Below are 9,641 nucleotides of genomic sequence, written 5' to 3'. Positions count from 1 at the left end.
AATTATGTTGGGAAAATGTTGGAGAATCTAGGAAATTTTAGGGAAATTTTGGTGTATTTTGTTTTTCTTAGTTGGAACACTTCGCATCGAGTAATCGATCAACGAGACGGCAACTAAAAGCAGACAATTGCTAACAATCGACGATGACATCGAATCGATGACAGTAGAGATAATGAGTTCGAAAGCTGTGATTAGTTTAGAAAATATATACCCGAAGTGCATAGTGAGAGTGCCGATGTACAGCTGATTAGATAGTTTAATATGTGTACCGAAGAAAAGATGCCTCTTCGAACTTTTTTTACTAGCCGCAAATGGTTGTCAGCTCTAATCACAAGTTAACCTCAATTGTACAGTAAATTAAATAGAGAAAAAAACATCAAGTGCCATAGGGTGGAGATAATCACTTAGAATTCATTGAACGCCATGGAGAACTTATCCAGATTTGGTTCCGAATACATTCCCCTCGTCAGCGAAACATCTACGAGGTTACGTTTGCTCATACCTTTTTCGAGGATCGCCTGGTTTACCGTCTCCCTGCCGTTCTTAGGTTTTGTCTTCTGTGTCTGCTGGTCTATACTGTATAATTTCAAAGAAGCTAATTTCACACATTGCGAGGTACCGAGTTCACCATTGTTGTTAACCTCATCATTTAATCTAACTTATAATCATTAGTATATTATTTTTAGGTGTACAATTTTCTGCCATCAATTTCCGCTGCCATCGGGCACTACAAGCCTCAAAGCGACGTCTGGAAGGCGGCAATTGCCATCCAAGCACACACCAGGGTACTCGTTCTGATCATGTACTATCGACACTATAAGGAAACGGTATATAAGTGGGCGCAGTTTGTTTCTCGCATAGCTCTGGCCGCTTATGCGATCGAAAACACTGCTCTGGTTACTCTAAGTTTTTGGTCCTCGCACGACAATTATGGTGCGTAATATCATTTACACTCCTTAAAGTGAATGTGAATTACAGAATAAACATAGAGAGCTGATATAAGATTGTTCAGGAAGCAAAATTTAACACTAAATCATTTTTTACAGCTCTTCACAAGTTATCGTTCATCACCTTCTTGATAATGTCTTTGTTGCACATGAGCTTGTCGTGCATGATAACGAGGAGTTGTAGAAGCCCGGCTAAAGATGCAGTTGAGGCAAGTTCATTCAAATGGAAATGGCGTATGCTGTTCGCTAACGTGTCTTCGATACTATTGGCGTGCTATTTTTTCTATAGGCATAATAAATACTGCGAGGCGAACGGTGAGAAATATCACAATTGTTCTGAAGTCTATGCTAAATTCAAAACAACTTTACAACCTAATCTTTCTTATACAATTTTTTAGTGTACTCCCTCTTTGCCATGTCAGAGTATATGGTTGTTCTGACCAACATGGGATTTCACATGACTGCGGCTTGGGATTTCGCAGGAAGGAAATTTTTAATATCTTTAAAGGGTCTGAGAATAATCTGATTATCCATATGATCGTAACATTTATTTATATACATATATTGTACATTTATGTAGAGATATCGAGATTCTCACGCAGGTTTGGACATTAAATGTACAGATTCCTTTTTGTACGTATTTTTATATATCTTCTAATCTTATTAGAATCTGCCATGTAATGTCCAGTTTTTCGTGAAAATTCCCGGACATTTTTCATAATACCATATTTATCGATATTTTATTGTACTGTATTATGTATAACGTTAAATACGGATGGCACTTTGAGATTCTACAAAACAGCATCTCGAAGCCAGCTATAACTAAGTTGTTATTCCCAAAGCTAGGATAGGTATATACGTGTACAAATACTTATACTATTTATTGTATTATACTGTAAATAAGTCCCTTGATCACTGGTGAGGTTTCACGATTTATATTGTTATTATCATCACTGATGATAAATAGATGGATTTTACTTCAACAATCGTTTTGGTTTTGAGTAAGTCTTAGGTCCCGAATGCAACATTTCACGTTTTCTCAGTTAAGACTCAGAGACTCAGGTTCTGGTGAGATTCTTTGGCAAAGAATTATTTTCTCTTTCGATGCGCGTATATCATGCCAAGTAGAAAAAATTATAGACAATTATTAGAAAACTAGGATAAGACCAGGAGTCCTATCTTCAAACATTTTCTTCATAACTTGAAATCGTTTTCGAGCTTGTCTGAAATGTACTTTGCTATCGCCATACTGCTTGTCGCCGCTGGTGAAGGAGCATTACGACAGTGAATTACTCTGCTTCCAATGCTACCCTCGCCTCCGTCAAAGACAAAGTCATCCACCAGCTCCCCCTTATCATTCAAAGCCTGTGCTCGGACTCCAGCCTTGTCCCTATAGATGGATTGTACTTGCACATGGCTTTGTCAAGATTTTGTAAAATTTCAGAAGCTATCCACTACAGTTTACACAGGTATACGCACCTCAATATATCCTTCCTAGTGATTCCAGGGAGAGTTTTCTGCAAGTCCTTGACAGTCAGTGAGGGGAATATGGATTTAATCATCTCCAGAGCTCCTGGAAGCGCATACTTGGAGCAAAGCTTATACAGGCCTGGGAATGTGGCCATCTCGATACAGTCTCTCAAGTTTACTTGTGTCCAACTAAAAAATTGCGGTACGTTACGATAGTCAACCGATTTCTCATCGTAAATTCAACATTTCGTGCCTGATTACGCACCTGTAGCCTTCTCTGGATAACGCTAAGACAGCATTTGGTCCTATCCACACATCCCCGGACATTCTGGGTGTAAAGTGGACACCCAAAAATGGAAACCGGGCGTCTGGTACTGGATAAACGTTCGTTGTGATGAGGGACTTGGTCGTGTCCGACATCCTGAAGTACTCCCCTCGGAATGGAACAATCCTGGGATTCACGTCGCATCCTGTCAATTTCGCAACGCGATCTGAATGCAATCCGGCACAAGTCAAAACAAACCTCGTCGGAATGTACTGTAAATTTTAAATTAATCATGTAAGCTCAAGACTGCGTGAAATGCAACTGAAAGAAGTAAGCATTCCGGAACCTGAGGATGCAACGACCAATGCATACCTTGTTATTCCTAGTATGGACGACCATCGGCATCAGTTTACCACGTGTGCCTTTGGACTCTATCATTTCGGTGAACCCTGTCACCTCGGAATTGAGGAATACTTCACCCCCCATTTTTTTGAACTCCTCACCGAATACCTTGCAGACCGCACCCCAGTCCACGATACCGGTCCATGGTGACCAGAGCGCTTTCTCGCCCTAAAACGTTTCGAATTAATCGAATTGAATGCAAGTGGTGCGAGCACCTAGATTCATCGGAATATCCCCTCACCTGAATGTTCGTTTCAAAATCTTTTATACGATTTTTTCCAACGACTTCGAGATCCGGGACGTTGTTTTTCGTCCCGCGATCAAAGAGTTCGTCGATTCTGATCGCCTCTTTTGCATCCTTGGCGACAATAAGCTTTCCCACCTTTTTGTACGGGACGTTATGTTTGTCGAAGTAATCGTACGACAATTTTGCACCCTCGACGCAGAGTTTGGCCTGTTGGAAATCAAGGTATGGTGAATCGTCTTGTATTGTAAAGCAATGTGTTTGTAGCTTACGTCCCGCCTTAATTTCCCTCTTATTACCGCGTACCTTCAAACTTCCCGGGGCGTAATATATACCGGCATGCACCACGCCACTGTTATGCCCAGTCTGGTGCATCGCTAGGTCCTTCTCTTTCTCGACAATCGCTATTTTCATTGCTGGATGTCTTATCAGCATTTCTCTTCCCGTTGCACACCCCACGATGCCTCCGCCCACTATCACCAAATCGAATGTGTCAGGATGCTCCAAGCTAAAATTCAAATCATTCGATTTGTCGTTCAAATTTAGAATGCGAAAATGTGGCTAGACAATATCTATTGCGACAAATTATCGGCTTAATGTTTCCTTATTATGCTTGAATGAGGATGTGATAATTATCCCGAATAAAAAACAGGCAAATAGACTGGGAAAAATACTGTTATTATCGAATTTAAACCACATCGCGGTCAGGCGATTTAACGGACTTTTCAATTCTCTTCAATTTCAAACCGAATTCTAACGTATTTGAAATTATACGAATAGTCCACTGCCTATCGGCTTCGTAAACATTATTGTGGAAGATTAAATATTCACTGTAATATCATCCATAATTTAATACTAACCTGGTTCCGCTGGTGGAGTATAATTTAGCCAATTTTCTGGCCGGTTTTCGAACCGACAAACGTACTAGGAGGCTCGCAGACATTTTTATCGTGGGATTTATTTTCTGCGCGCGAATGACTGCAATTGAATGTTACGAAAGAGAGGAAATATCTCAGGGCTTGTTGGCTCATTCAGCAGTGTCGAAATACTACACTCAGATCATTTAACAGATACGCGACCGATCCACGTTGACGAGGAAATATTCTTCTCTTATCGATTTTTATGTCTACCTACTCCAGTATATCTGCAGATAAGGGTTTCATCCACGTGACACCCACGACTTTTCCTCAAGCGGTGTAATATTAGCCTCTCGTCGACGCTTCAACCTTCGTAGCTCTTTGATACATTGACGAAAATGTCCGTCCTCAAGTTCAAACCCCACAAGGCAGGGTTCGATTTTTATTAAAGAATCGACAGTGTCTAAGTGAAAACCGAAATATAATTTTGATCGAGGAATTGTCACTGCGATTTTGATTAGTACAAGGCGCGTCCGCACAGGTGGCGAACGGCTATCTAACGAATAAACGAATAATGTGGGTTCCCACAATGATATGCGAAGGTCAAGGCAGCAGTACCGGTGCGAAGAACTTGTTAGGCAATTAGCGCGATGGTCGAGAGCGTATAACGCATGCGTTTGCTGCAGAAATTTCACGCAGTTTTTCAACGACACGTGAAACTGTACTGGGCTCTACGTTTTGGCACGCAAATACCTGCCAAGCACTTTTGCGTCAGACTGTCATATCGACACTACCGACTGGTACCTAGTAGAGATTCTGATCAAAGAATTTCCCCCTCTCTGGCTGTTTTAAAATATCTGACGTGCAAAAAAATCCGGCAATTCGTCACCAGTGTTCATTAATGACGTCGTGTCGATGCGTGCGAGGCTGTTGCTGCGACGGTGCCTGTCATCTCGATTACTGACACCGGAAAGTGGCGCCACCGTTCTTCAAACATCACGACGGCGAAGCTGTTCGAACGAGACTTGTTGGCGAGTGTTCTTCACTATCGCGAGCTTGCAAAATTTCGTCATTGCCTATTACGCAAGAAAATACGCTTGTTCTAGTTAGAATATAGACTGAGGATTAATGAACACCAATTGCAAAACTCACAAGTGATTAATCGAGGCGGTTCAATCTGCTGATGTTCAAATCACCGCGTCGATTCGAACGTAATTGAAATTCAAATTTAGAATCCTTTACCCGCTGAACTCTACGTTCTGCCTCACCTATGTCTAGTTGTAGTTAAGCACCTTTGATATCACTTTTACGTTTCAGTTTTAAGCCTCGTACTCTTGCGGTAATATCGACTCATATGGTTAAATATACTTGCAATCGATAAGGACTAGCACAGGGAATCACAGACCGACAGACGGTTCATGGACTATGAAAATTTGAAGCTTTTCAGGATTGTTAACCGAAGCAGAAGCAATCACTGCAGAATTATGTTTGTCGGGGACTTGCAGGCTTGATCAGGCCCCGATGAGGACGAGACTCAATGCTTCCATAGGTTCATCATGCAGCTGGATCCTTCATCCCCTCCCTGGCCCTTGGAAGCGGATTCCACTCTCCGTCCAATGCAGCTCGACGTTCGACTTTCGACGTAACGAAGTTTGTACCTATATACCTGGGCGGGTATGTTGTTTAAAAAACGACAACAAAGAACGGTGCCGGACAATGGTTCAGGGCTACAAGCGCTGTACCCAGGAGAAGAAAAAGAACGACGCTACGGAAGATTAGGTACGGTGATACAAGATCGTAAAATATGAACTACCTGGTGCAGTACAGTATATAATAGGAAAGTTGACATGCTGTCCTATTTTATAATAGTGTATAACTTTCAGCGCTTTTTATCTGCGCTATTGTTCAATTTTTATTCTATTTATAAGCTTTAAAATAATTTTCAACCTAGGTAGATGATACGTCTTGTATTCCGGAACTGTCTCCACCGCTATTATATCGACATATTTCACAACTGTGTATTTTGCCTCGCTGGATAATCTCAAGTAAACACGAGGGGCTGCTTATCTTTCGGTTTTACCAATGGATCGACAATGGTTTGAACCAACACAAACCGCTGAATGATTGATTTTCCACTTTAGTACACAAAAATTAATCGACGCTTGAGTAAGTGTGTTCAACCGATAGTAGGTAATCGGGCTGATGCAAATAGTATCACTGCAAATTAATCGGATACCTGCAAAGGTGTAGCTATTTTTTTGTAACATATTTTCACAGGTGTAGCAACAGTAAAAGTGTCTCCTTATCGCTTAAAAAAGAAAACCCATATCTGTAAATGGTGCAGGAAATCGTACAAGACGAGCCAACAACTCATAAAGTATATAGTTATATCTTCTTTATTTGTACGTTGATTATATTATCTAGTAGTTTCTACAGCTTATACTTTTTACTGCATTCACCTCCGATCGTAAATCCGTGAAGAATGCAGTTTTGCTTATTGCTCCAAAGACTCTTTGATCGTTCGGCGTAGTTTCAACGTTTGGAATATTCGTTTATACCCCCGATTACAATCACTCCTTTAATACCGTTAAAACACTTGGAATAATATCGAGTCCAAGAAATGGTTAATTCTACGTTTTATAATCGTCCCGACTATACGTTTGTTTTCATAGAGCTGTGACCTGGAGCATAATAAATGATCTCGGAATGGAAAAGGCCTATGGAACTGGGAGACCCGTGTTTACAAGCTATTTTCGTAGATACACCGAGGAACGGTGGTTTTTTAGTTCAAGTAAGCCGATTTGTCTTAACACCCTCGACTTTCAATCGTATAAGAACACCTATTACCATAACAACAATGATCCCAAGGGCATGAAGTGGCCCGGTTTTCATACGAAAGACACAAGCAACAATCGTCACGTCATCGAGGGCGCCCCCAAGGAACGTTCACAAGTCGAAAAACCCCCTTTCTACGGCCCTGAGAGTAATCCGTGCGTGGACCGTCTGCGCAGCGCCGTTCAGTTCTAGAACTGGGAGTCAGTCAACCCAGAGGCAGCCTGTCGTTCGGGCCAGCTTGACGCCTTTCTTGTATGCACCACTGTGCGTTCGTTCCGTATTCGTCCGAGGAGTGCAAGTGCGGTCTTAATTGGACGAGGAACCCGGACCGGAGTGAAATTCGCGCCGGAAATTTGACAAGTAACACCAGAGTGCCGTACCTATTTTATCGAATTGTTACAAAAAACCGACTTGCGGCTCGTTAATATACCGGCGAGAAGTTTTTCAGTTCAGTGGATCCACGGGGAGATGATATTGTGATAAGGTGTCGTGTGATGCGCCGGTTCGAGAGGTGAACCGATCCTTAAACACCGATCGGCGCCGAGCCGAGGACTTGAGACCTTACGGTTCCGACGCTCGGCATGGAGGACGAGCTGCGGTGCCCCTCGTGTAAGGAACTTTTCTCCGAGCCTGTACTCCTGCCCTGCTGGCACGCGCTCTGCCTCTCTTGTGCCGTGGGCCTTCAGGCCCCCCCCGATTCACAGCCGGAATGTTGCCCCCCCGATCCCGCAGGAAACGGGCCCGATCAGGAGGCCGACAAGCTGTCGATACTATCGGAGACCGACTCGGGGGTTGTTTGCAGCAGTACCTCGACCTCCTCGCGACCCGGAAGCTACGTCGGCACGCCGGGGAACGGCGGCTTTCCGCCCTCCGGGGGCACCCTCTGTCTAGCATGCCCCGTATGCCAGAAGATGGTCTACTTTGACGAGGGTGGCGCACACAATTTACCCAAGTACAGGGCCATGCAACACATCGTTGACAAGTACCAAGAGGCCAGGAACGTCAGGCTTCAGTGTCAGATGTGTGAGGCTGACCCGCGGGAGGCAACCGTCGCTTGCGAACAGTGTGAGGTGAGCGAGCCGATTCGACATTCCCATCACGCCACCAGAGTTTCCTTTTTTCAATCGGATTAAAGCTAGCGACGTTTCAGGATAAGGATGTTTCATTAAGATCACTCTTTAGGATTGTACGAAATTAGATAGATCATGATCAAGAAAAACCTGCTCAAATTTTTTAGTCATTCAAAGTTGGAAAATTATAAACTTTTTTTTGTCGTGTTTGGTTACCATAACTTTACTAACTTCGATCTCGTGATTTATTCGATTTGTTTCCTATTTAAGTATAGTACGTCCTTAACGGAATTGGGGTATAAACGACTACCAGACAGAAGCTTTTTTTGGTATTTAAGGTTGTACCGAATTTGGAGTAAATACTTCTGAATTTTATCTTCAAATTTTAACACAATTTATCACGAATTCGAATGAGGCTGAAGTTAGTAACATCATTGTAATGGTTCACGTTTCGTAAAACTAGTAAAAAAATAGTAATATTTTCCTCCAATGTTTCGTTGGGCTAACGTTACTAACTCCAGCCTCATGCATTCGGAAACTTATAACACCTAATAGTGGGTGGAAAAATCGCAGGATGTGATTATCTTGTGTTCTAACATCCGAACTAGATTCGGATGAATTCGATATTCAAATAGTATCGGAATTCATTGCGATTAAATTAAACGATCTCGGAAATTGAAACACCCCATAACGTTTCGGAAAATTTCGAATTCTCATACCTTTGGACATTAGAATTCGATTCAGGGTTACCGGATTTGATTGAGAATATCGGATCTTAATGGAGTTCAGGGTGACCTGGAAAACTTGGAAAATCTGAGAATCCCGCAGGGAAATTTTGTGGCAGAAAGGATCTCGAAGTTTGGTACTCGGAACGTTCTCGTTCGATTTAAAATTCACGAACTCAACAATCGAATCTTTTAATGGAACGTATCCGATCTTAAAAGCGTATTAAAATGCAGAAACCGTTGAAATTTCACAGGGTCTCTTGAGTAGCAGGAAGCGAGTCAACCAATATTTCCACCATTGTTCAACCGATAGAGTCAGTCCTCGACAAATCTTCAAGTTAAAAATTCGCTAAAAATCAATGCAAACACAGAAGTCCAGAGACACTGAGTAAAGGTCCTGGGCTCTTTGATGTCCAAGAGATCAAGGGAGGCTTTTACTTCAAGTTCGGTGGAAATTCAGTCAGACTTGACAGTATTTGCTAGAAACCATATTTTGCAAAAACCCCTCTGCAGAAGACAAAATCCCACGAGTTCTTTTGTTTGGTTTGCATCAAGGTTCCTCACAAGCATCGACGTGATTCGAACAATGAAATGCAACCACTAGCATCACGTTCCCCGGCCTTGAGCCGACAGCTGTGTTGATCTGAGTTTAATTACAGTTGTTCGATAGTTTACAGGATTATATATTTGTCAAGAGACTGTTTCACCTACTATTTCCGTCTTTGTCCGTCCCTCAAACTTCCGCAAGGTAAACCTCCGCGATAAATTCTCTGCTCTTCTCTCCCGCTAAGCTTCTACCTTAGATGCTATTTCCTCTTTGGAGGTG

The 9,641-nt window shown here is 42.4% G+C and overlaps 3 protein-coding genes across 4 annotated transcripts in view; 2 read left to right on the top strand and 1 right to left on the bottom strand.

The window, feature by feature from the left end:
• Window positions 1-118: 118 nt before the first annotated feature.
• LOC124406605 (post-GPI attachment to proteins factor 2) lies at window positions 119-1,717 on the top strand. Its single transcript, XM_046882065.1, has 4 exons — window positions 119-615; window positions 687-933; window positions 1,047-1,262; window positions 1,346-1,717. Exons 1-4 carry the CDS (start codon window positions 424-426, stop codon window positions 1,471-1,473), a joined length of 783 nt encoding a protein of 260 aa, XP_046738021.1. The 5' UTR covers window positions 119-423; the 3' UTR covers window positions 1,474-1,717.
• A 139-nt stretch (window positions 1,718-1,856) lies between these two features.
• Window positions 1,857-4,621, bottom strand: LOC124406601 (L-2-hydroxyglutarate dehydrogenase, mitochondrial). The gene is made up of 7 exons (XM_046882058.1): window positions 4,189-4,621; window positions 3,635-3,836; window positions 3,326-3,538; window positions 3,055-3,252; window positions 2,683-2,954; window positions 2,427-2,606; window positions 1,857-2,337 (listed from the first exon to the last, which is right to left on the bottom strand). Exons 1-7 carry the CDS (start codon window positions 4,269-4,271, stop codon window positions 2,142-2,144), a joined length of 1,344 nt encoding a protein of 447 aa, XP_046738014.1. The 5' UTR covers window positions 4,272-4,621; the 3' UTR covers window positions 1,857-2,141.
• A 2,449-nt stretch (window positions 4,622-7,070) lies between these two features.
• LOC124407148 (E3 ubiquitin-protein ligase TRIM9) overlaps window positions 7,071-9,641 on the top strand; it is a 58,250-nt gene continuing 55,679 nt past the window's right edge. The window contains exon 1 of one of the 2 annotated variants that reach the window (XM_046883001.1): window positions 7,071-8,090. In XM_046883001.1, coding sequence (XP_046738957.1) covers window positions 7,602-8,090 — 489 coding nt within the window. In that variant the 5' untranslated portion in view covers window positions 7,071-7,601. The remainder of the gene's footprint in view (window positions 8,091-9,641) is intronic. The other variant, XM_046883002.1, reaches the window with a different exon arrangement.

The sequence above is a fragment of the Diprion similis genome, chromosome 6 (assembly GCF_021155765.1).
Source record: "Diprion similis isolate iyDipSimi1 chromosome 6, iyDipSimi1.1, whole genome shotgun sequence".
Classification (NCBI taxonomy): domain Eukaryota; kingdom Metazoa; phylum Arthropoda; class Insecta; order Hymenoptera; family Diprionidae; genus Diprion; species Diprion similis.
The sequence above is the reverse complement of the archived record's forward strand: the minus strand, read 5'-3'. Positions and strand labels throughout refer to the sequence as shown.